Source organism: Trachemys scripta, chromosome 1 (assembly GCF_013100865.1).
Source record: "Trachemys scripta elegans isolate TJP31775 chromosome 1, CAS_Tse_1.0, whole genome shotgun sequence".
NCBI lineage: Eukaryota > Metazoa > Chordata > Testudines > Emydidae > Trachemys > Trachemys scripta.
In genome coordinates, this window is record NC_048298.1 from 45698114 (window position 1) to 45726056 (window position 27943).

General features: G+C 41.0%; 1 protein-coding gene across 2 annotated transcripts in view; it reads right to left on the reverse strand.

Annotated features, from left to right (window-relative positions):
* Positions 1-4118: 4118 nt before the first annotated feature.
* LOC117876653 (hepatocyte growth factor receptor-like) overlaps positions 4119-27943 on the reverse strand; it is a 39119-nt gene continuing 15294 nt past the window's right edge. Inside the window, exons 2-3 of one of the 2 annotated variants that reach the window (XM_034768929.1) lie at positions 11068-12282; positions 4119-4799 (exon numbers count right to left, since the gene is read on the reverse strand). In XM_034768929.1, coding sequence (XP_034624820.1) covers positions 4767-4799; positions 11068-12267 — 1233 coding nt within the window. In that variant the 5' untranslated portion in view covers positions 12268-12282 and the 3' untranslated portion in view covers positions 4119-4766. The remainder of the gene's footprint in view (positions 4800-11067; positions 12283-27943) is intronic. The other variant, XM_034768920.1, reaches the window with a different exon arrangement.

A 27943-nucleotide genomic window follows, 5' to 3' on the forward strand; every position in this document is an offset into this window, starting at 1 on the left:
GGGTTAGCACTGAACCATTGCTCATTCCTATGGCAAAGTAGGAGTTGTAGTGCCTTGTACCATGTAGTACCCACCCTCAGCCAGGCAGATTTTTTGCCTCCAGGCACTTACAGCCAGGGGTGCTGGAACAATACGTATAGTGGGGGTGCTGAGAACCATTGAACAAAACGGTAAACCTTGTGTATGATGAAAACCACTTCATGCCAGGGGGTGCTGCCACACCCCTAGCACCTCTAGTTCCAGCACCTATGCTTAAGGCTCCAATCCAGGACGTGATTGTTCTGCATGTGTCCCCGTCATAGGTGAATTCCACCCAGGAAGAATTTATTGGCTGTCTGTTGGGATTAGAGAAATGTCCATTTTCAAAACGGGGATCAAACCACATGGAATATTTTCCTTTGGCTTCAACAAAGCAGCATCAGGCCCCACTCTTCTTTGTCAGGTCTCTACAGAGGGTTTTGGAGGCCTGGGTCAAAATCTGAAACTGAGGTTCCCCCACCCCCATCCAAAAAATTACCATGGAGGTAAAAGACTTTAAGAAGAGGGGGAAAAAGTGGAGTCAAAGAGGGCCCAGGCCTGTGAAGTTGCTGCCCTCCTCACTGGGATGGGTCGGGCTCTACCCTGCATGTGGCCAGGGGCACGCTCGTCCCTGAGCTCTGGCCCCACTGCTGGTAGGACCGGTATCCCCCAACCTGCTCCTGCCTCTGGGCTCCTGGCCTGGTGTGTTGCCTCAGGCTTGGCACAATGATGCCAGCAGTGGCTATGATGGGATCTGGGCTCTGCTAGGGCAAGCAAGTCACTCCATGCAATATTGAAGGCAGGCACCAAACCTGAGTGGCACTGTGACCCAGTGTGCCAGGTTGCAATCCTACCCACTCTAGTTTGGCCCCTCTGTAATGTTGGGGACTCTCTCAAATATGGGGCCTGGGCAAACTGCCCCTTTTGCCTCCTAAACCCAGCCCTGATCCTGGTGACAAATGAGGTGATGAAACAGAGAAAAATATGCAGAATGGGACAGATTTTATTCTCATACACCTGGGCAAATCCACTGGGCTAAATTCATCCCTGGTATAAACTGATACATCTTCCACTATCTTTGGAAAACTCAAATCTGAGTTTCTATGAGTCAATGAAAGCCACATTTGTGACTGAAGAACTAAGGGGTTGATCCAGCACTCATTTAAGTCAATGGAAAGAATCCTACAGATTTCAATGTATTGGATTGGACCTTCTGCCTTTTTCAAACATCAAGTTTCTAACGAGCTTCAACTGAAGCACTAGAGCTTTTCTTTAACATGTAAAAAAAGTTGCAATTTTTTTTAAGTAAAAAATTGTTCCCATCCCCCACTCCTTTGTGCTTGAAAATGACTCAAATGTTTTTGATGAAACTTTCAGGGGGAAAATGCACTCCCTTTCTGAGAGCAAGCATCTCATATCTTGGCTGCAAAGGTAAACCTCTGAAAAAGCTATAAACAACTGAAAATAATCCTTTAGAAAGGAAATGTTTAGGCAACCTTAGTTATAGGTGATGCTATGTGTGTTCCCTATAATTACAACTACACATGCAAAAAGTCACATGGAAACAGCACCTTGTAGCAAAACAAAAAAACAAAACAAAACAAAAAGCTTGGAAGGAAATATTACATTTAACACACAATTTACAATTTAAAGACCTGATCCCAAATCCACTGAAGTCAATAGAAATATTATTTAAATTAATCATACCCCCCAAAAAGGTAGTTCTGTGAAAAAAGTCACTGGTGTACATTTCACATAGTAATATAGCATCATTCCAATCAACTCTTAATACTTGTTGCTTTGGTCTATTTCACTGCTGAATAACAGAAAAAAAGAGGTGAGACTGGTTACTGGTGAGACTGGTAACAAGGTAGAAAGGACATACATGTTAGTGTAATTAGTTAATACAAATTAAAAACATTGCACATTCTATTGTCAAGATCAGTCAAAGAGTTATTTGTTTTTGTCATTGACCACTGTTGCATTAGTTCTTGTAATCTAGTTAGTGCATTAGCACTAAGTAAATACTATTGATTCAGTCAGATATAAGGGACCTATGCAATCTTTGAATTTTGTCCATTTCATTTATACTAATTTTATGACGTTTCACTCACTACACAAATTATCATTGTGGAGGTGTTGGTTCATTATTCAGTTTAATGAATTAAAAATAAGACACAAAGGATGTTGGTAAAATATCCAGACTTGGTGTCAGCAAGTGCTTCTCCCATGGAAGTCCCTAGGACACATTCATTTGTGACTTATGGCTTATCTGTGAAAGTTATTCCAGAAAAAGGTAGGGTGTGAATTTACAATGAAATAGTTATTGTGGAATAATTCCATATTTAGAGAAGCCCTTAAACAGTGGTGTAAGAGACATGTTGGATGAAATTAGGTCAGAAGATGGGTATGAGTTTAAGGGTAAAGTAGTATAATTTGTACCTATTTCCATTCAGTAAGTGTGCAAAAGCAGAATAACATACACCAGTGGCTCTCAAACTTTTTTTACTGGTGACCCCTTTCACATAGCAAGCCTCTGAGTGTGACCCCTCTTATAAATTAAAAACACTTTTTTAATATATTTAACACCATCATAAATGCTGGAGGCAAGGCAGGGTTTGGGGTGGAGGCTGACAGCTTGCGACCCCCCATGTAATAACCTCGTGACCTCCCGAGGGGTCCCGATGCCCAGTTTGAGAACCCCTGACATACACACAGAGGAGGCAGAGCACACCTTATATTACCTCCTCCTGTTGGGTGCCTTTTTTGGGCTGCAATTTCTTCTTCTGCTCCCTCAGTACTTTCCTTGCTACAACCATTCATTCTGCTCACCTGCTGCAAGCCAAACTGCACAGCTTGCATTGCTTTGCCACCTGCATTCGTCTTCTAATCCATTTATGTCATTGCTTAAGCCACCAATAAATTTGGCCCATTGTTTACAGTAATGGTATTCTTTATAAAATACAGGATCTGACTCTGGTTTCTCAGAATCAGGTGTAAATCAGGAGTTGTGGAGTTACAATGATGTCAAACCCGTGTGAGAGCAGAATCTGTCCCAAAGCGTACGTTATACAATTGCTTACTTCTGTGACAAGCCAATGCATTTACTGCGAAGGTGCTGAAGATAGACCTGGACTAAGGAACTAAGGTTCCTTTAAAGTCTCCTGATGCTGAAGCCCCATTTCCTATTGCTGCTCTAGGGCTGGCAGTTGTGAAAGTGCCAAGGGGTCACCAACTTAGATAAAACTACAACTCAAATTGGACTGGACCTGACTGGAAGCGATGCTGAGGACAGCTGAAGCAGGATAGGTACTGAGGGAGCTGAAGTGCCATACATACGTGTTTGCATGATTTAGACTTTCACTTCAGACATGACAAAAAGGAGGAACTGGGAGTGGAGGGACATGGGTTATAATACCAACCATCAGAGGGATGAGATTCTGAAATAGCCTCTTGTTGAGAGTTGTAGGGGCAAACAACAGTTAGTTTTAAGAGAGAGCTGGACAATTATGCATGCAATTGTATGATGGGGTTGTGAAGGGAGAGGGCTGGGCTCACTTCCATAAATTATGTTCCTAAAAGCTCATGCTTCAGGGTCTCTGCTGGTCACCTGGGGTTAGGAAGGGATTTCCCCCTCCTCCAGTGTATTCTGGGTAGGTTTTTTTTTTTTAAATCTCCTTCCTCTATAGCATCAGAAAAGACAGTGTCTATGGCTGGAGACAGTGGATGGGGAGAGCCAGGGCTCTGAGGTGAGAGTGAGCTTTCTCTCTCTCTCAGGTGGCTGGTTCTTACTCACATGTTCAGGGTCTAACTGATCACCATATGTGAGGTTGGGAAAGCATTTTCTCCTAGGTCAGATTGGCAGTACCGGGGGGTCAGGGGAAAGGGGTTCATCTTCCTCTGCAGTGTGTGGGTCCTGGTCACCTGCCAGGATTATCTGTATATATTTCACTTAATCATTCCCCTGCTAGCACAGCGTCCTTGGGCATTGGTGCACCTTGATCCCTCATATTCTCGTCCTGTGGCATATAATAGTCTAGTCTCCTAGGGGCTGTAATATTTGAATCTAATTTTGGTTGTTGGGTTTAATATGCGGGTTCTGGGTGGTTTCAGTACCCTGTGATGTACAGGAGGTCAGACTAAATGATCTGGTGGTCTCTTCTGGCCTTAAACTCTATGACTGTATCTCAGACAATGTGGTTACGCAGTAAGGCACATGTGCCCGTTTGGACGATGCAGTACATTATTATGTTTGTTCATTTTGCTTCTTATAGGTGACACAGCAAAAGTGGGTTTTTAGGAGGGGTGTGACTGAGGAGAAGGAGGTGACTTTAGAAACAGACCTAGGGAGAGTGTCCCAAGCATAGGGGATGGGATGGAAGAAGGGTCAGAGGCAGGAGTGGGACAAAGGATGGCATCATTTGTGGAACGGAGGGGATGGGAAGGAACTTTGAAGGAGGCAAGGTTGGAGACTGGCTTCAGCCTGATATGAAAAAAACTGTTATTTTGTTATTTAATTAATGTTCACATGCTTTAAGAGACATTCAAAGGCATTTTACAAATCTGAGACATAAAAAAAAAAAAATTCAATCCACCGGTCAACATCTAGAAACTGTTCATTGAACTACTAGAAGTTTGGGCTGTGCATTTTCAGAGTATGCAGTACATTCTCTTGCCACACTAGTGACCGATGGGCAGCCTTCTCTTCAATCAAAGGATCTGATTTAAAAGTCTGGAGGTGAGCGTTATTAGTTGGCTTTCCTGAGAAAGCAGCACCTTTGCTAGAAGATAACAGGAGAACAAATGTCAGTTTCACAGAATAACCCGACTTTCAGAAAGAAAATTATTAAAAAAAAAAATCCTCATCATACTGAACAACAGAGTAGGAGATAAACAGAGACCAGCCCCTAACAGGGAGCTCAGGAGGAGGGAAATTCAGCAAGGTTCTCTTTGCACAGCTTTCTCCCCATCAGGGTAGCAAGTAGCAGCCCCAAACTCCATGGATCCTAGGGATCAGCAGGAGGACATTTCTACACCACATCTGGGTCTCCAAAAGTCACCTCCTACTCCCTGGCAGTGTGGTTCCAAAGGAATGACGGGACTTCTGAACCTGGTTCCTTCCCTGGATCTCCCTTTTAATGGCATCCCATGGAGAATGATCACACAGAGATAATACACCTTTAGGCTGTATTATCTTTCTGCTGTGAGCTAAGCATGTTTTCCTAGAGGACAATGCACATTTCCCACTGCCCCATCACAGTCTGCTTACGCATCCAACAGATGACCTACCGAGAACCCTCTACAGATGCTGTAAAGGCGGGAGGGGATGCTGCAACATACGCTGGTACCCTCTATGCATAGATTTAGTGGATACAATCAGGCCCTTAACTTTTAGAGCTTTTTAATTTGAATTACTATGGCATACCAACCTTAAGGAAGGTTACATACCCAAAGTTCTTTTTAGCATCATGAGCGAGAATCTCAGATGATATTTTTTGTTTTTTTAATATAGAGCATTTCTAAAAGCATCAACTAATGAAAAAATCAGGATACTAGTGCCTGATTCTTAGGAGAAATATTTCAGCCCATATTGTATTCTACTTGTAATAGAAAATCCATTTCCTTTATTGTGTGAGATTGTTTAAATGAGCCCCTCCAAGCCTTTATAATCACAGAGATGTGGGGCTATTTTTAATTCTGCCAAAAATTTGTAATCCAAATGGTGTGGGAGATTACAGGGCCTCTAAAGAATTATTTGTCTCTGTTTATTTTATTAAATATTACTAGACATACCCTGAGGATGACAGATCAATAAGGGTCTTTGTGGTTTCCTGATGGAAGGTAGCAATTATTTTCTTCCATTATAATATAAGCATAACCCAATTTAACTCATCTATCATCTTTGCAACAGTAATAAAGAAACATCACTGCATGTTTATTTTACTGTTTTTTTTATTATTTTATTTTCATTTCACCTTCCTTCAAAATTATTTGTATCTGTTTGTGCTCTTCCTTTGATAGGAGTGGTGACCAGTTTGTCTGGCCACATCCCAGGGTACTCGGTGACAAAGAACAGCCTATGGTTTCTCTGTTTGGTTGCAAAGTGCTTTGCCATGCTTTGGATCAAAGACACTGTATGGAGTAACTTTGGAGTGAAAACTCACAGGAAAAACAAAACAAAAGGAATCCCTGTGCCACAGGAAATCTAGAGCTGAATTCTGCTTGCACTTCCACAGGCATGCCTCCATGGGAATTGGATCCACGTAACTGAGAGACAAATTGGCTCACAATTGTTTACTACATAAAAAAAATCAATGTGAAAAAACTCCAAATTAAAAAATTCTAAGCTTACTGCTCAGTAAAAATATTATCGTTTATAATACAGCTGTACTGGCTGAGCCCAAACCCTGCCCATCTCACCCACCTAAGGAGTCCCATTGAAGTCACAACTTAGATGGGCACCTTGGGACTATGTGCGTAAGTGAGGAAAGGCAAGTAGGATTTGGCTCTTGATTTGAATCTTCATCTATTTTAGTAGCTGAACATGACTAATTTTGAACCAGTGACTAAGGCTCAATCCTCTAAAACCGACACCCAGTTTCCACAGCAGGTGTGGGTGAGGAGATGCCAGAGCAATGATTCGAAAACCTCCAGGAGAGATTTGCAACCACTTCACATCACTCTTTTTGCCCTGGCTTAGGCACTAGAAAACCCTTAGTTTTACTCCACTTTTTTATTTCTGATTCAAAGCTGATTCTGATTGCTCTCCTGTTCCCATTGAAATCAATGTCAAAACTGGAGCAGATCCTCATCTGGCATACACTGTTGTATCTCCATTGACTTAAATGGGGCTATGACAATTTATACCAGCTGTGGATCTGCCCCCCCGACTTTTATGGGCTGGGTCTTGTATGAACTTCTCTGAAAGACAGGGAAAACTGGAGCCAGTTTTGATTTGTGTTTTGTAAAAACTGACAAGTTTTTACAACCAAAACCAGTTTTGTCAACCAAACCGAGGTAAATTGAAGCATTTTCATTCAAACACCCAAATTAGGGAAGGAAGGGTAGAGGGAAAATTTCAGATAATTTGTTCTGGTTTGGGCCCATTTCTAGCTTCAGCTGCTTCACACCAAACAACAAAAGCACCGAGGAATAGTCATTCAAAGGGTTATCTGTTAGCGTAACAGAAACAAAGGCAATGTGGTCTTGCAACTCTGTCTGCTAATGTGATTTGTCCTTCACCTATCAGCCTTTGACTGTAAATGATCAAATATTATAGGATTGCCTTGAAAACAGTGCCAAAGACACAGCGTTTGGTTTGGATGTTGCTAACACGACACTTTCATTACTGCGGTATTGTTTGAACTCTCTTATTACTTAATCCTGTAGAAGTCAGTACATTTTCTCTTGCATCAGAGGACTGTGGTTTGCATCTCTCATAACATTAAAGAGAGACATAATTTTGGCTAAATTACACAAAGTAACATTCTGATTCGCCAAAATAAGCTATGACAAATTGTCATCATTTACAGAAAGTTTTATATCAAATGAAAGGTGACCTACAAAGGGAAAAGTTGGGTTGTGGCCTTTTAAACTTCTCTATGACGCATAAAGAACGCCTGAAAAGTGCTTTTGTTTGATCAGTTTTTAAAAGGAAATTTTTTCTCTGCTTGTTTTTTACATTAGAAATTTACATCCTTCTAGACTGGAAAAATATGTGAAATGGTGATATTACAAGAGTCAAGAAAATGAAAGCTGAGTAATTGACAGGGAAAGTGATTTTCAGCCAGACTGTTTAAAACTCTTTGATTTTTGTTTGTTTTTATAATCTTCTATTGAACTTCAGTGATTAAAGAACACTCCGGATAAAGGAAACCTTGAGATAAATATTCAACTCCCAATCTCTTCAATTAAGGTGTTGAAGTTCACAGTAAACATCCCTAAAACCACCCAGAGGTTCTCTAGCAAAATCTGAGATTTGACATTCTTGATATTTCTAAGATTAAAAGAAAAGAAAAGAAAAAAAAAAGACATTTACTTCCCTCCCAAAACCAAACCAAAACCTTTTATGTCTTCTTTATACATCATAATGAAGCAATAAAAGGGCACACTCCCAGTTTTTAAAAATCCTTTGCCAATCACCTACCCCTTCAATCCAGTGCCGAGAAAGCTCACAATAGATATTTAAGCCTTCCAATAAGTTCTCCACCAAAAAAAGAATGTAAATCTTGACAGTCTTGATATTTCCATGGTAAAAAACTATCAGAAGTACATTCAAGCCTTCTTTATACAAAATAAAGGCACACAAAAGGCACAGACCCATTTCCCTCCCTTTGAAGCAATCCTTTATCAATGTTATATAGCTGAAATAAGAGCAGAAATCTGCAATTCTGATGACATTTCTTGGAAATGTGCAACTGTAATAAACCCTCTGTAGCCATAATACATTTAGCTCAGATATGCAAAACAGTGGAAGAGCCTAGAAAGCATTTTGAAGCAGGAAAAAAATTCTTCGTGTGTGAAAACTCACAGATTATTCCATCAATATATTAAAGGGACATTTTGCAGTGAAAAGACCATCTTATAAAAGAGATTTGGCTGGGTAAGAGGAGAATGAGATAAGTTAAAGGACAAAATGATCTTAAACTCCCCCCCCCCCACACACACACACACAAATAAATAATCTGAGAATAAGGAAGAAAACTATTTTCAGAGCATAAAAATGGATACTCAGAGTGAAACACAAAATGAAAAATGAAGAAAAGACGATGACAAGGCACCAGAAAAAGATAACAGAAGCTACTATATTAAGAATTTTCTAAACTGTATTTATTTTCCTGAAAATTAGAAAGAAAAAGAGTAAAATATAGAGTGTGACATGTTCACAGTGCCAGCAGTATCTCAGCTCAGCTCTGGGAATCTCTAGCAAGGAATCCTCCACTGAAGGCTGCAGAATCATAATGGAGTCTATTTAGAGATTATTCTAGCCCAGTGGTTCCCAAACTTTAACAATCTGTGAACCCCTTTCACTAAAATGTCAAGTCTCGCGAACCCTCTCCTAAAAATGAATATTTCCAGGGATTTTCTTCTTTACCTGAGTATAAATTATAAAAGCAGTGATCTTGGAAATATAATTTTTTTTTTATGACATGCTTATTACACATTTATTAATTATTATTTATCATTACAGTATTTTTATTACATTATGAAAATGGCAACACTCTTCCAATATCTCACTTTTGTTGCTTGTATCACTTTGAATAAGCCTGTTATAAGACAAGGCTCCTATGTTTCATCAAGGAGTATCAGATGTGAAACAGCATGAAGGTATTTAAGAAGCCAACTCAAAGAGTTCCTCCTACACAAGCATTCAGGTCTTGAGCAGTCCAGGCAAACAACGCACATTACAACAAAGCTTAAACTTGTTCTTCAGAATAATTTAAAAACCAATACTAGCTGCCTATTTAATTTTAAAAACAGCAAAAAATATCCACCTCCCTTTCCATTTCTTATAAGGAGTCTTGAAATTTAAATCTCCTCAGTGTGATAGATATGCTTGCTTTGATCTGCTTAGCTCTTTAAAGTTCAGGGGCTCCGGGCTGCTGGCCCCGGGCTGACCGGGGTCTGCAGGGACAGCTCTGTCCACCATTAGGGAATTTTTTCCCCCGAGAACCCCATGTAACATTTCACGAACCCCCAGGGGTTCATGAACCCCAGTTTGTGAACCACTGTTCTAGCCCAATGGCTATCCACTCACACTGTGGAGCATGCCTCTGTCACAAGGGACATGCCAGTGGATCTGTGCAGTGATAGATTCGCCCAGTGTGATGTTCGCCCCATCCTGGTGCTGAACGCCTAACATCCATTGGCATCCGGGAGGGACAGCACAAAGCCTGTAAGGTCTCAGGTCCTTAACAGAATGTGTTACAAATATGTTTACGTTTTAAATATTTTGTTTGAAAAGTCCTTCTTGTCCAGTCCTGAATACAGGATTCCATATTTCCACTGACATCACCACAGACCACTTAATAGAGAGGTAGGAGCGGTTTTTCTTTTGTTTCCTCTTTGTTGTTCTAATTGCTTGGGATGCCACCAGCACCATTGGGGAAACCCTCAATATGTAGCAGATTTGTGAAAGCACAGATGTAAAGATAGGAACCCTTCATTATCTGAATACAGGTTGCATCTTTTGGTAGACAATATTTACCACAAAAAACCCAGATTCCCATTTATCTAATAAACCCTACATTGCACTCAGAAAAAGTGAGCTTCTAGGTTACTTCTTTAGGACCCAATTCTTCGCAGAGAAATGTGCAGAGACAAAAGTACATTTGCTTAGTTCTCACTGCAGGACTGGGACTGCATTCGGGTAGGGTGAGATTCAGATAGCTTTTTTCACAGTAAATAGCACCCCACTCCACAAGAAATCCCATTGACTGAATTAACTAAACTGACTTCAGTGGGACTGCTTGTGTATGAAACATGAGTAAGGGTACCACAATCTGGCCCTTAATGATTTATATTGTGAAACAGATTTTTTTCTTTAAAAAAAGCCTTTATTTCACCGTTAACCTTCTCTGTGAGTTTTAGTTTTAGGGGACTCAATGCACAAGGGGACTGATATTAGTGAACCCCTTTTAATGACAGCAGGAAATCTAATTCCCTCACTGTTCCATCTATGGTCTAATAGATCCTTAGAAACAAAAGAACACAAAACAAATTAGTTGTTTTTAAAAGAGTTTTTACAGGCCCTTTAATATTTTATTTTATCTCCTTAAGCCCCTCGTTGACTCCTGCAGTCGATTTACAGTAATTGCTTCTTGCAAAGATGAATCATTGGCAAAGCTGACCGGAACTAGTGCTAATCATTGCTTATTTAAATGGACAACTCAAATAACCTGTAAATGATTAGGGGCCTCAGCCAGCAAAGACTTGCATCTCACTAGTGCAATCAATGGGACAATCACACAGTAATGGAGTAGTCAATGTGAGTAACGGGTGGCAGAATCCAGTACCAAATTTACATGTGACAAAGTAATTTTCACTTACCCTTTTCAAACAATATTTGCTATCTTTCCCATAAAAGTGCTGAAGACATTTCATGTTTTGCTTGTCTACAATCTTGTTGAAGAATTCATTGATTGTTCGGACAGAGACTGCACAGACAGCCGATCTGTTTGTTGGTTCTGAAGAGTCTGGCTTGCTTTGTGCAAAGACACCATACAGAATGTCATCGTTCACGCTAAGCCCCATTTCATGGGCCAGAACTGCACCTGGCTTACTGACATACGCAGCCTGCAGAATATTAAATATCTCATTTCGAATTGACCTCTTTCTCCGCTTTTCAGTAAAAATGCACTCAAGAGGCATCTCCATGTAAGAGCGCAACTCGGAATCAAAAGAGCAGAAACGGATGATTCTTGTGTGAAAAGCCTGGGAGTCAAGAGATTCACGCTGGACTGTTAGGAAGTAGACAAAGTGGTCATTTTCAAAGGCATGGACGTACTTAATGGGATAAGAGTCCCTGAACTGTGGGAGAATGTCCATATAAGAATGATCTGTGAGAAACTCAAAACCATCCTGGGTTTCTTTTAACCTTCTAACCGACACTGAATGTAGTGCATGCTGTGGTTGAAATGAAGACTTCACAGTATTCCCAACAAAAAAGTTTACAAATCTGTCCTTTTCAGTCACCAAAACTTTGGTTCCTAAAGTGCTTACAACACAGTCAGGGCAGTTGTCTGACTCGCCATCCCTCTGCTTTGAGTACATGCAGTGCACTTCACTTTCTATGTCTGCAGGGTTGTCCGGGTGAATGATGTGACGTTGACACACACCTCGAGTTACACTACCACAGCTGATGAGCTGATCATCATAGTACGTTTCTAGGAGCAGAGCCATGTTGACATTATCCTTCCAAACACTATTGGATAAATTGGCTCTCTCTTTGCAATCTTCACATGGTGCACAATCAGGATTCTCCAGCACGGGTCCAGTCTTGTACACAGAAATGTTCTGGAGATTTTCATTTAAGACATAGATCTTGTTGACTGCTCCGATATAGATATGATGCTTATATAAAACTATATTCTGTATTGGTGTTTCTGTGATAAAATGAGGAAGATGATAATTGATGCTCACATTCATCTCTGACTTTATAGCTGCTTCTTTACATTGTCCACTGGTCCTTTGCACCAAAGAAAACAGGAATACAATAATCCCAGAAGTAAACGCAGCAACAGTCTTCATTGTTAGAGATTTAACCTGTCAAAATATATTGAAATAAATAGTGTTTATATTTCATATAGTAAAGCTTCAGTTTATCTATTATCAAAGATCTGCTTCTATGCTGTATGTATATTAGCCATTCTAACCCAGCTTGAGAACAAGTTGCAGTTTTGCCCTGTGTCCTGTTCTAAACTGTTGCCATTACGTCTAATGGGTACCTATCTCAAAGCTCCCAGCCCACTTCCCAGCAGCAGTGGATTTTGAAAGACCACTGGTGCATTGTGGGGTAGTATATGATAATATCAGCTATTCTAATTCCACATTGATGCTAAAACAGTTTAGACTGAAATGGCTTAGATCAACCCAGTCCTTAAATATTCTGAAAGCAATTCTTATCAGAGCAGTTCTTGAAACACATACAAAAGTGGCTGGAGAACTTTGTGTGGAAGAGATATGTTTTGCAACATCTAGGGGTGGGAGTGGTTTTTAGTACAGCTGGTCAAAAAAAAACCTCACAAAAAATGTTGACGTTTGCATTTAAGTGGACTCATTTTGTTCTTTGCTGAGTGTTTCACAACGTTTATCAAAATCATTATTGAAATGGTTAATTAAATTTTTCACTACCAGAAAACCATTCTGTTTTTCCCTGCAGATTCCATAAAAGGCAAAAAATGTTTTGTCTGAAAAGAATTCAACCAGTTCCAATTCTTGGAATGGTCATTTTCTCTCATGTAGACAAGGCATTATAATATATCCTTAAAACATTTTATGTATTTTGTGGTTCTTGACATGTGCAAGTTTAATTTTAGGCCCTGTACCACAGCAATAAGTCACTTGGGAGAACCTTCAGAAGATACAGGCAAAGCACTGTGTTGTAAACAAAGAGATATCAAATGAATTAGAGCCATGAAGTGATGAAATCAACAAACGTAGCATATTTCTTTCTTACTTATTTTCCCCATTTATTTGATGTGGCTTTAAAAATCAAAAGCCCATGACTGGTGTGATATTTAAAACCCTCTCATTTGACCAAGTACATGAATTGTGGTTGGCGTGTATTTTGGTCAAGAGTCTACATTATACCAGACATTGTTCTCTTAATATCTTGCCACAATTGCTAAGCTCAATTTGGCTTCCTTATGGAGAAAACAATTATACTTTCTAAAAGAAATATGATTACATGCTGTTTAGAAGATTTTATGGAAAAAATTGCTTATAATTTGGCTATAGTTAAACAATTGTTTTTGATAGACAAATGCTCACAATGACACAGTCTCTAGGGACCTAAATACACACTTGAAAATACAAAATATAATAATCAGGAGTTCTGTACTGATTTAAAAAAAAAAAAAAGCAAAATGTTGGCTAAAATGACAGAATTTTACAAGTCACCGAAAATTTTATATAACAAATATATAACTTTTATATTTTCATTAGACTGGTTTAAACAACACAAATAATTCTGCTGTATTCTTACTTTATTTCAATGTATATTGCATTCTTTCTGTGGCTTACATCATTAGTCTATACACTTAGTGTTTGCAAACAAGAGAATTGTCCCTTGTCCAAAAACCTCTCAACGGTCTGTCAAGAATCATGATCAAGAATGGAGAAAAAAATCAAAGATTATCAGCAACAGTCTCTGAAAAACTGCTAGGAAAGACAATCCACTTGTGTTAGTGAGTAATGAGAGTATTGTTTTTTAAGCAACTGGCATTTTCTGCTATTAATTAGCAATACAGTAGCAGAATATTGAGAAGAAAAAGAATTTGATTTGGGGGGGAAAAGAGCAGGGATATTATCATTATAAAATAGTGATAATTTGATTTAATATTTAGCTGTAGTATCTACAGAGTGCTGGCTCCTGGCAGAACATATAGGCAGACACGTTCCTTGCCCTAATGAGCTTAACTTCTAATATTGAACATGACACAAGAATTGAGAGCTGAAAACAATAGGTTGAGAAATTGAAGGGTGGATAGATGAAAGTTACAAAAATAAAGTCACAAGGTTACTTGATGTCTAATACATTGGAACAAGATGAGCGTATAGCAAATACACACACAACCTTCTCCCTGCCCCATCCCCTAAAATCCCCCTACAGAACGCAGTTCCCTTACCCAAACCCACCCTCCTGGTCCCTCAGATATCTGAGAGGTGCAGGGAACTCCTGCAGAGGTTGTCCTGGGTGTTCAAGACCAAAAGAGCAAAATACCAGCTTTTAATGACACTGGGACCCAGAAGCTATAAAGACATGGTGGACTATTCTTTTCCCATGCCACACTGGTGTTCAGGTCCCAAAGATAAAGGGAAAGTCCCAGCTGGGTCACTGTCACCACTTCCCCCTAGGTGTGACAGCACTAGCTGCTACTAGCAATTATGTAGCTCCTGGCAGGAACTGGTCCTACCCTGGAAAAAGTTTTGCCCAGCTCCCCAGGTGCCTTGTGGTCTTGAAGAGCTGCTAATCACAGGTACTAACTAATCTCCTTGCTGGAGTTCAAGTCCCAGGCTTGACTCTGCAGTCTGGAACAGACAAATTCCCACTGAAGTTGATTTACAGAATCAGATCCAAGGTGCAGAGCTAAACAGCTCCCTTAATTCCGTGCAGTGCAACAGGGGGCACTAATAATATGTACCACACTCAAGTCCATGAGCAAGGAAGGAAAATATGACCACCACATGAGAACCAAACTTCATCCAGGCTTTGCAGTTTGAGCCCTCCCATCATGTTTACACTTGTCTTCCTTTGTATTTGTGACATGTGCCAAGAAGTCTCAGATGCCGACTCCTGCTGAGTTCCAGCTATACAACCCTCAAGGTCAATACATGTATACAGTTGCAAAAGGAAATGGCTCCCCACAAACCCATCCACTATGGATTTCCTGCTTCACCGTGTCTAAGAGTGGGAAGCAGAAGCAAACTGCTGTAGGCTCAACCTTGGTGAGATAGGAATGATGCAGATGCAAATGTGATAACTGGTATTTCAAATTTGGGGTTATATCATCTCCATTGTTGCTTTTGGATCTCAAGGAGACACTGATGGCACACAATGCCTCTTTTCTCCTAATGTTTGGCCCGGAGACAATCACTATTCCTCTTTTGCAGACTTCAGCACAGTGAGCCATCTTGTTATAACCTCAAGGCTGCAAAATGCTTTACTTGGCGATACCCTTGAAAAGTACTCGAAAGCATCAGCTAGTAAAAAATGCAGCAGCTCATCTCTTGAGAAGTGTGAGCACCCCAATTCAACAAAGCACTTAAACACGTGCTTAAAACTTTAATTTGATTTCAATGGGACTTTAGCACATGCTTAGGTGCTTTGCTGAATCAGTGCCAGAATACCCAGGCTATGGACTTGCTACATTTTCTCTTCTTGGTGCAGGTCAAGGTATTAGTTAATACCTTCCTGTTACTACGGTAAAAAACCTAATCTGTTAGTTTCCATGTTGTGTTTTAGTGACCTCCCTTTGATCAGTTTATCCCAATCTGTGTCATCTGTCTAGATGAGTCTTAAGTTATTTTGACCTGTGGTGCTTCCTATTAAGCTAATTCTGTGGATGGATTCGGTCTTTTGTGAGTGGATATTTTCAAAGGTCCTGTCACAATGCCCCCATTTTTCCATCCCTCAGCAGACACTAGCTCATATTACCCATGAGAAATTGGGTTTTGGTCAGCCCGTGGTGCTAGCAGTGTAAGTGCTGTGGTTGATGCTTCCCATACATATTTGGTACTTGGAGTTTGTGTGCTAGTGACTAACATCCATCACTGGGAACTTGATAGCTTTTTTCCATTGACAAGCCTCATTCACACTGTGTCATCATTTGTAAGAATACAAGTGCAATACCTTTTCCTGATGGTCATGAGGATGTTGCGTTTATTGCAGTGATATTCCAGATCAGCACTAGTTGCTAGGTAATGTCAAGTTTGCAACATGTGAGGAAGCCAAATGCCATAACTGTGCTTGGTCTTATGGTATTAATGTTAACAATTTTTCTTCCTTTTTAATTTGATCACAACGCACTTCATAAAACCCCAGAGAGAATGATACTGTTTAACCTACAAATCCTGGCTTTTGTATGTTATTTGGCACATCTCAATTTTCCTTGCTTTATTACCAGATAAGAAATGATAGGGGCCTGTTTGTGTCATATACAAACACAGTAATGCCCGGAAGTTGGGACAGGATGACAAGGGATTGATCTCTGAAAAATTGCCCTCTTCTGTTCATTCCCTCTGAAGCAACTCTTCCTGGCCACTGTCGAGATGCTGGGCTAGATGGACCATTGGTCTGACCCAATATGGCCATTCTTATGTTGTTAATGGCAAGTTTACACTAGAAAACACGTTCTTAAAATAGGTCCTTTCCAGTGGGATATAGCAGAGCTGTGGTAATTCACACTTCACTAATCTGCAAACCCTATGATTAGCACACAAAAATGATGGCTTCTTCCCATTTTTAGCTAAGTTTTAATAGCAGAGCACTACAGTTATTAATTATGAGATTGTAGATCTTATTAGTTGCGTCTCACATTACTAGGACACCATGATTTCTACAAAATACAGTGCAGAGCAGTTAATAGAGAGCATGGCAAATCTAATCAAATCAAAACTGCACTTGGCAAATAAACTAGAGACAGAGTCGTAGAATTTACAGCCATCAGATCTTTCAGTCCAACTCCCTGCACATCAAAGGCCTCCAACACCACCCGGCACCTGCACACCAATCTGAACAACCAAAATTTGACCAAAGGACAACAAACCCACAGGAGATTAGATGATTCCGTAGCACAGGCAGAGAATAGAAGGGACCCAGGTGCACTAGTGTTCAAGGCCTCTGCAATGGCAGAGAAATGATTAAGCGGAATGTTAAACATTACTTAGCTCTTAGTAGGCTCATCTTCACTAACTTCAGTACCTTGAGTTAATTGATTGCCAATTAATTTGAGGTACAAAAGTACAGTGAGGACATGCCCAGTGTGGATAATCACAGACAGTCATATTAAGAAATGTGTTAGGTGGTTGTGGTAAGCTGCTTTCTAACATGACATATTTTTTCAATGTGGACTTACTCTGAGGGCAAATACAGCCCGTCCACCCCAACTGTGGGGCATCCGTTAGCAACGGAACTGGTTCTGTGGTAAGGTGGGAGCTGGGTAGGGCAGGTTCGCGTGTGCGCAAGCTCCATACATGGCAGAATAAATGGGGTGATGGAGCAAAGGTGGGATGGGCGGAGGTAAGGCCAAGGCTGGAGGATGGGCATGCTAAATGAATCATCCAGTCCTCCTCTGTGTGTGTCTCTGTCTCTCTCTCTCTCAGGGGGAGTACCTCAGAGAAGTGCAGGTTTACTTCAGTCACTAGGCTGAAACAGCCTCCGTGGAATAGCTGTGGAACTTCTCCATGAACGTGGGGAAGGAGGAGGATGCTTTCCCCTTTCCAACTGCAGATCTACACAGTTCCCAGCCCAAACTGCTTGAATAAAACATTATGGCCTGATCCAACTCTCCGTTGACTTTAATGGGAGACAGTTTTGGACTTCACTCCTTACTTGCCAATTTTCAAAATGAAAGTTTTCAACGTGTCTGAGTAATTAGTGCAAATTAGTGAGATCCCACTTTTGTCAAATAAATCTTTCTTCATTTATGAAGCAAGTTTAGACTCAAGTAAAGGCAATAACATTAAGATGTATTCTGCCACTGCTGTCTATACTGAGACTGGTATGGAATTCGCTTCAGTTTCATAATTTGCTTGTGATTTTTTTCATAACTAACTGATCAGCAGCAAGCAAAACTGTAAATGTGTTTACTTCTGAGCCATTAGAAAACCATTAACTAGTTTCTCCCTGCTCATAGGAAGGGTTTCATTGCAAAAATTTGGGAAGGTTTCGTTTGCTGAACCTTGGCCCAACTATTGCTTATATAATTGATGTGCAAGTGTCCAGAACATTTGATAAGCACATTTATTATATACACTGAAATAAAAGTATAGGAAATCAATCAGTGTCCTGATTTATGTTAAAAATGAAATGCTAATCTGAACAATACTGACAATATGTGCAATGGCTTTCCAAGAGATGAATTCATTAGCCTGTTGGGCTGATCTGAAAGATCTTTACTGTATTCATTCTAACATGAAAATCTAGTAGAGTAGAAATCAGACAAATTTATAAACTCAGTACATAAAATATATTAATTAATATACACAGTCCAATATATTTTTGTAATTTACAGTGGTTTACAGTAAAAAGAGTGTTCATTGTTTTGCCAGGTTTATTTTTAACACATACTAGAACACAAAACAATCAATTTATCCTTTGCTAGGGAGAAAAATATATTCTTTTACTTGTTTAATATTAATTTACTGTAAGTATACTGCAGTGGAATACAAATTCCGGCATTTCTTTTGAAACCTCCTGTAGTGCTTAACATCCTAAGGACAAGGCAGGTTTTGAGTTTGTGGCACAATTTTTGTTTTTAATTGCTTCTGCTAGTGACGGACTACAATGGCAGTACAGGTGCTCTCATAATGACAGAGCTGACTGGTACATTCCAAATGAATGAAGCAGATTGATAGTGTTACATTGTTCAAAAAGGGCTAATTTGGAATTCAGCGTTTGTTGAGATTCACTGGGACTACTCGTGTGAGGAAGTGCTACTCAGTGTAAGGGTTGCAGAGCCAAACCCATAATGAGAAAAGATCAGAAAGATGCTGAAAGTATTGAAAGAATAATTGAAAAACAAGACAAACACACAAGAATGGATAGTCCATATTGTTAATCTGTGATACTGCTAACATTTTCAGATGGACTGGGACTTGTCAATACAGTAGTGTTTTCCACATCCAGAGGTACAAGGACATGGCTTTTCTTTTTAAAGGTGTTATTAGTTGACGACAGCAGGAAAATAGAAAATAGACTTTGAGCAGCATTCATTTGGAATATACTAGTCAGTATTTGCTGAGGTTCATTATCATAGAATTATAGAACTGGTCAAGAGGTCGTCTAGTCCAGTCCCCTGCACTCATGGCAGGACTAAGTATTATCTAGACCAGTGTTTCCCAAACTTGGGATGCCACTTGTGTAGGGAAAGCCCCTGGCGGGCTGGGCCAGTTTGTTTACTTGCTGCGTCTGCAGGTCTAGCCGATCGCGGCTCCCACTGGTTCGCTGCTCCAGGCCAATGGGAGCTGCCGGAAGCGGCATCCTGTAGGTCCCTCGGCCCGCGCCGCTTCTGGCAGCTCCCATTGGCCTGGAGCAGTGAACCGTGGCCAGTGGGAGCCGCGATCGGCCAGACCTGCGGATGCAGCAGGTAAACAAACTGGGCTGGCCTGCCAGGGGCTTTCCCTACACAAGCAGCGTCCCAAGTTTGATCTAGACCATTCTTGACAAGTGTTTGTCTAACCTGCTCTTAAAAATCTCCAATGATGGAGACTCCACAACCTCCCTAGGTAATTTATTCCAATGCTTAACCACCCTGACAGTTAAGAAGTTTTTCCTAATGTCCAACCTAAACCTCCCTTGCTGCAATTTAAGTCCATTGCTTCTTGTCCTATCCTCAGAGGTTAAGAAAAACAATTCTTCTCCCTCCTCCTTGTAACAACCTTTTACGTACTTGAAAACTGTTATGTCCCCTCTCAGTCTTCTCTTCTCTAGACTAAACAACACCAATTTTTTCAATCTTCCCTCGTAGGTCATTTTCTAGACTTTTAATAATTTTTGTTGCTCTTTGGACTCTCTGCAATTTGTCCACATCCTTCCTGAAATGTGGCGCCCAGAACTGGACACAATACTCCAGATGAGGCCTAATCAGCACAGAGTAGAGTGGAAGAATTACTTCTCGTGTATTGTTTACAACACTCCTGCTAAAACATCCCAGAATGATGTTTGCTTTTTTTGCAACTGCGTTACACTGCTGGCCCTTATTTAGCTTGTGGTCCACTATGAACCCCAGATTCCTTTCCACAGTACTCCTTCCTAGGCAGTCATTTCCCATTTTGTATGTGTGCAACTGATTGTTCCTTCCTAAGTGGAGTACTTTGCATTTGTCCTTATTGAATTTCATCCTACTTACTTCAGACCATTTCTCCAGTTTGTCCAGATCATTTTGAATTATGAGAAAATCCGTGGTGCTCTTGTAGTTCTTCACCACCAGGAGCACTGAAATTAATCCAATTCTACCACAGGCTCAAGACCTGCCGCTGTAGAAAATAATTCAGTGAGACAACACACATAGGTCAGTGTCATTCAATTAAAGGGTTGCAAATTGGGCCCTACATCCTGAAAACTGCAATAGGAGCTCTGTGTGGGGGTGAGGTCATGCTTAGTATTGGATCTGTTATTGTTCAGAATACAGAGCAAGGAAGGTCTTGTGGCTAAGGCCCAGGAGGGGGTGTCAAGAGCTTTGGGTTCCCAATTCCTCCACAGATTTATTGCATGAACTTAGGCACGTCACTTCACCTCTGTGTGTTTCTTTTTCCTGTGTCTATAAAATAAAGATGACAATACCCGTCTAGCCTACCTCACAGGGGTGTTACACCACACTTGAAAAAAGATGTGAACAATCTGGAGAGAGTCCAGAGGAGAGCAACAAGATAACAGGTTTAGAAAATGTGACCTACGAGGAAAGATTGAAAGAATTGGGAATGTTTAGTCTAGAAAAGAGAAGGCTGAGTCAGGACATGATAACAGTCTTCAAATATGTAAAAGGTTGTCACAAAGAGGACAGTGATCATTAGTTCTCCATGTCCACCAAGCGTAGGACAAGAAATAATCATATGAGTTTGCAGCAAGGGAAATTAAGGTTAGATCTGAGGAAAAACTATAAGGAAAGTTAAGCATTAGAGCAGGATAGCTAAGTAGATATAAGGAGACACAGGATTAGAACCCATGTCTGTGAAGCATAGGATAGCTGAGGTTCCCACACCACCACCATGAGGCTATGCAGTCACCTTCAAGGAATGATGTAGCTGCAGGAAGTACTGCCACAAGAGGCCAGAGCAACAGCAACCTGTGGCCTTCTGATTGGCCCACACTTTTATTTAACCTTGGGGAGTGCCCAAGAAGTTGTCTGGGCAACCATGCAGGCTTCTGACTTGCTGTAGTTCTAGACCTTGCGTTCCCTCCTCGTCTCCAGTCTCTGACCCTGACTCTCGTCTACTCACTTCAGTTTGGTAACTACTCCTAATCTCCAGTCTTCAACCCTGGCTTGACTCTGACGCTGACTCTTGCCTACTGATCCCAGCTCTAGCAATTATTCTGATCACTGCTCATTGACTAACACCTCGTGGCCATCCTTGACTCTGACACTAGCCCAGCAGTGATCACTAGGCCAGACTGCCTATGCCCCAACCCCTTACAGTAGGTTGTACAAGCCCCATCACCGGAGGATTTTAAGAGCAGGTTAGACAAACATCTGTCAGAGATGGTCTGTATATACTTAATCCTTCCTCTGTAGAGAGTGGGGATGGACTAGAAGACCTCTTAAGGTCTCTATATTTCTATGATTCTAAAGATACATTGTTTGTAAAGCATTTTGAGATTCATGGATAGAAGGCACTAGGGATAAAAATATGCGACTATGTAGTGTCTTCTATAAATGAGCCCTGCATATTCCAGAACACTAAATTTCATCATAGGTAAACACTTCTTTTCCTATATCTGATCAAGGCACACAATCTCAAGTAAAGATGTGGGTCCTTTAACAGCACTTTTGGTATAAGTAAAAAAAGCCACCCTGTTGGGAAACAGTTTTCTGATACTTCAATGTTCCTGACAAATTCGGTCCTTTTGAAGATCTGCTTGCATAAGTGCAAACATGTTGTAGTGGTCTGCACAGAACAGGGGCAGCCTAACTTGGTTGGTATGCAATCCTTGCATTCATGAAGATCCAAGTAGGCAAGCCTGGCTATAAGCAGAGTTTTATTTCCACCCATTTGACTACCCTGATGTATTACTTCTCCATTTGTGTTCTTGCCATATGCCTAGTTCTTGCACTGAACTAAAGCAGGTTTTGTACATCTTTCCATACTTGTAGTAAAGCTAACAGTTTTACATACTGGAATAATAAAGAGAAAGGAATGGGTCATAAAATGAAAGTGAAAAAGGCAAATAATAAGTAACCCAGGGAAAGTACAGAGATGGTCAAAATGTTACAACAGCAATTATGAATGATCCTGGTGCAGGGCATTTCCTGGGGTTTAGTCATCAGTTAATGATTTTAACTGTACCAGAGCCAATAACTCTTCCTAGCCAGTTATTAATTCCTAAACAATGTCCTGCACATCAATGTTTATTGCTCACAGATAGAATATTATCTGAACATGAAGCCAACATAAAGGATCAAATCTATGTACATAACATATATTAAGTTGCTACTTGTCTACATGCCTGTTTGATGCCATCTAATTATAATAATATCACAGCCCTGAAGTCCTCTAAGATGCAGCACAAATGCTCAGAATAGCCAAGTGATTTAATCATTTTCTCTGAGGCCTTGTCTACAATATAGGGAAAAGTTGATCTAAGCTACGCAATTTGAGTTACATGAATAGCAAAACTCAAGTTGACGTATTTAGATCTACTTATTGTGGGGTCCACACCATGCGATGTCGATGGGAGACGCTCTCCCGTTGACTCCCCCTACTCTTCTCAATCCGGTGTGGTACAGGAGTCAATGGGAGAGTGATCTGTGGTCAATTTAGCAGGTCTAAGACCTGCTAAATCAACCACCAATGTATCGACCGCCATGCATCGATCCCCCAATAAGTGTAGACAAGCCCTGAGAGTCCATAGTAGTGTTGGTCAATTGCGTTTTTTGTCCTAAGGGCTGTCTATGGTCTGTGTCCTCACCCATCTTCTTCAATATGTCTATGAGGAGAGTTAGTGAGGAGAACCAGGGCAGGTTTACACTACAGGGTAAAGTCGACCTAAGTTACGCAACTCCAGCTATGTGAATAATATAGCTGGAGTCAACCTACCTTAGGTCAACTTATTGTGGTGTCTACACCATGCTGGGTCCATGGGAGAAAGTCTCCCATCTACTTACCTTATGCTTTCCATTCTGGTACAGTACCGGAGTTGATGGGAGAGGGGTCTTCACTAGACCCGCTAAATCGACCCCCGGTGGATCGATCGCCGCAGCGTCAATCCATGCTAAGTGGAGACAAGCCCACAGAGTCAGGTATTTTCAGTAGGCTGCTGCCACCCTCCTTTTTATAACACCTCATTTAGCCCAGACACGATGATTGACTACCATCACTGTCTAGGTCAGTGCTTCTCAAAGTTGGGCCGCCGCTTGTTCAGGGAAAGCCCCTGGCGGTCCGGGCCGTTTTGCTTACCTGCCGCGTCCACAGGTTCGGCCAATCGCGGCTCCCACTGACCGCGGTTCGCTGCTACAGGCCAATGGGGGCTGCAGGAAGGGCGGCCAGCACATCCCTTGGCCCACGCCACTTCTCGCAGCCCCCATTGGCCTGGAGCGGCGAACCGCGGCCAGTGGGAGCCGCGATCAGCCGAACCTGTGGACACGGCAGGTAAACAAACCGGCCCGGACCGCCAGGGGCTTTCCCTGAACAAGCAATGGCCTGACTTTGAGAAGCACTGATCTAGGTGAGATTGGTGCATAGATAAGACTGAGTTGATTAAGCAGGTTGAGCCTTAAAGACTAAGGTGATAATGGTGGGCTGGGGGAAGCAACCAGAGGAAATGGAGAAGCAGCCTCTTTGCTTATCTTACAAACTCCAGGAATCTTGCTCTCCAGCTCCAAAAGGTCTCCAAAACCAGGCATGTTTTGGCCTAAAAAGTAAGTCTGAACAAATCTGAAATTAAGTGAAAATCATTTTACAAATGACTCTTAGGACTACTGGTTGTGCATTTTAGCCTTCTCAGATATCTAGAGCTGGCTGGAGAAATGCTAATGGACCATATTCTGTCAGAGTATGTGGTTCCATTGAAATAAAAATGATTTGTGAAATTGATTTTGCAGATTTTTATTTTTGGAAGAAAACCATGAAAAAGAGTTCTTACAATGGTGAAGCATCTGATTTTGACATTTTTTAAAATTAAATATTTCAATTTTTCATTTGGATACAACTTTTTGTTTTGAATATTTTTAAATTTAGTACTTTACAAAATAAAGTTGAAATAAAAAACTATTTTGTTGAAACAAAACCTTTTGATTGCCCCAACATGATTTCTCCTCCACCCCCCAGAATTTTCCTTCATAAAACTAAAATTTTCAGTGTTTGTTTTGATTCAGAACAAAGCCAAATGCTGAAATTGCTAAATCTTTCATAAAAACAGAACTACCTTCTTCTACACACCGTTGGTTGGTGGTGTATATCCATCATATGTTACCAAAATTAATAATTTGAGTTGTCCGGGTAGATTCCAGTAGCTTTTGGATAATCAAATAGGTGCAATGTTTTTTTCCACCTGTGTTTAGGCTCAGTGCTTGTGACCTTCTCTTTTGAATGCTAACCTTCCCTTTCTCACAACAAGATTAGCTTATTACAATGTACTCCAGACAGGGTCACACACCTTAACTCAGTTTAGAAGCTGAGCTACTGCTGACCCATTTTTTAAGCAAAATAGCGTGCTGTGAGCATGACACCAGTGCTTACTGATCTGTTTTGAAAGAGTTTATAGTATTGGTGATGATTTAAACATCCCTAAATTGCCTGGGACTAGCCTATCTGAGGGGCCAGCTCTCTCCTGTGCAACACTGTTACAATCAGCGGAGATGGCTGAGCTGGAACTAACTTGGTTCTTGTTGGCAGGGTTTTCTCTTGAGGGTCCATCATCTATAGAATTCATTCCCCACTTTTATTCTGAAAGCCCCCCAATCTACTGACTTCAGGACCTGCTAGGGTGACCAGATTGCAAGTGTGAAAAATTGGGACGGGGGTGGGGGATAGTAGGTACCTATATAAGAAATAGCCCCAAATATCGGGATTGTCCCTATAAAATCGGGACATCTGGTCGCTCTAGGATCATCTGAAAAGCCCATTTGTTTGGTGCAGAGTTTTGGGATGCTGAGTGGTCAGAGTGCAGGGGTGGGTTTATTTTCATGCTAAGTGTCTGTCTTTGTGTTGGATGGGATCTGCTGTCATTTTGTTTATGCTTCTCCTCCATTTTGGATCAGTTTAAAGCTCCTATCTGAGTGCTGAGCACTTGGGATAGATGTCTATTAAGTAGTAAAACTGAAATAAACAAAATATGTGCTCCTGATGCTGATTGAGCTGTGAAGAGAGACTTGAAGCCAGATGGTTCCATTGGCTAGATATCTGAGAAGGCTAAAATGCACAACCAGTAGTCCTAAGGGTCATTTGTAAAATGATTTTCACTTAATTTCAAACTTGTTCAGACTCCTCTTTAGGCCAAAACATGCCTGGTTTGGAGACCCTTTTGGAGCTGAAAAGCAGGATTCCCGGAGTTTGTAAGATAAGCAAAGAGGCTGCTTCCAGATTTCAGATCATTTATCTTTCACACAAGGGTGACATGAGGATAAGTAAGTTCATGTTTGCAAAATGCTTTGAAAATATAATGTGCTAAGTATTATACTACTTACAAGTAAAAACTGGAGAGTAGCCTTGGATCTGATGGCAGAGATTAGCCTTAAGCATAGTTTCTATAAAAAAATATTGCATGTACAATCAATTTAAAAACTTCAACATCAAGGCCTTGATTTTACCCATTCCCACAAGGAACAGGCAGGCCCAGCAGAGTTAGCTGAAGGGCTAATAAACTCTGGCCCTGCTGAACTAAACATTCCAGAGTTGAGGGCTTTCCACCAAAAGCACTCTACTTTCAGCACAGAGACTGCTTCTCAGTTGCTGGGGCAGAACAAGAGGTTTTCTCTCAGGCGGCCAAGGCCTATCTTATATTGGGCTTGGATTGCACTTATATAGGTGTGTGATGTGTTTCAGTTGCTGTTAGTCTTCACGAGGAAGATATTTTACATAAATTCATTAATTATGGAGTCTGTTCTCTATTTGGGAGCAATAAACTAACAATGAACTAACACATGTTAAATCCTGCCACAGACATGCTGGTGATTATTGATTGACAGAATCCTACAAACCTCAGGGATCTGCATGATTTTGCAAGTATATAAATAGATTACAAAAAGTACGGGTAAGTCTCAAATAAGGGCTTGAAATCGGCCGGTGTCTGACACTACAGCATAACAGCCCCTACCCCAGATTGCTAACTTGTGCTCCAGAATCTCAGCTTTCATAAAATAAGGTTGCACCTTCACTAGAAAAAAAAAAAAAAAAGGTTTAACTAACTTGAAAGCAAAATCCTAATGAAGCCAAGGCAGTTTGTATTTTTCACATGAGTAGGGCAAGACAAGTTAGAGACAAAGCTCCCCCTTAGGTTACGTCGACACTTAAAACGCTACAGCAGCATAGCTGCGGTGTTGCAGCTGCACCGTTGTAATGCTTCAGTGTAGACACTCACTCCAGTGATGGGATGGGTTCTCCCATCTCTGTAGTTAATCCACCTCCCTGAGAGCCTGTAGCTTGGTCGACAGAAGAATTCTACTGTCTGCACCAAAGGTTAGTTCGGCACAACGACTTCTTTCAGGGGGGTGGATTTTTCACACCCCTATGCTGATGTAAGTTTTCAGGGTAGACCAGCCCTTAGTCTTTAACTTGACCTGCTAACTTGAAAGCAAAATAAAGTGACGGGTAAAACTAGCAGATGCTTATTTGGTATATGTGTGTTACTTAGGACTTGATCCTGCAATGTTTACTCCAGTGAGTAATGCTTGCTCAAATAAGTAACACCACTGAATTCAGTGCTTTAATAGCAGCCCCTGGCATCAGTCAGTGAACCCTGTGATGTACCAAGAGTATTGACTTTTGGATCCCTGACCCAGATCATGTAACTGGGTCAGGAAGTCAAGCTGAAGTTTCTTGCCTGCACTTCTGTGAATCAGACATTTATCCCAAGTTGGACTGCTTGTGTGACTCATAATTACTCACTAGAATAAGGGTTCAGAATTGGGCTTTTAACTTGCACAGGATACAGCTGCCAGGGATGGGGGAGTGGCAGGTCTAAGTTACTACGCACCTGGATATTTGTAGGAAAGCCTGGGTTTGGAAGTGAGTAAACAACATGCCTGTCTGGGCAAGTGATATCCCTCTATTGTGAATGTGCCACCTTTTCCAAGTAACTAAAGGCCCAGTCCTGCAGCCCTTACTCAGACAACATTCTCATTGATTCCAGTAAGAGTTTAGCTGAGTAAGGACTGGAGAATTGGGCCCTTAAACATCCTAAGAGACAGAAGAACTTTTAAGATAACAAAATCTCAATATTTCATCATTTAAAATGAGCAACACTTGATACATGACAAACAATGAGATGTGCAGGACATAAGTCAAAAGAATGATAGGGAGTAAAACAATAAATCTTTAAAAATCTTACATATTGTTTAATGAAGAAATTAATTATTCTCTAATGAATGAGTGAAAAAACATTATTTCCCAGTAGCATTAATTAATGCACATGGGCATTGTTTTTTCAAATATCTTTGAATTCCCTATAAATAAGGTTCTGGGTTTGTCACAGAGGTCACGGATTCCATGACTTTCCGTGACCTCTGTGACTTCTGCAGCGGCCAGGGCGCCTGGCCCAGGGGTCGCCTGAGCAGCTCAGGCAGCCATCCAGGCCTGGCACACCAGCTACTGCTGGGGCACTCTCGGG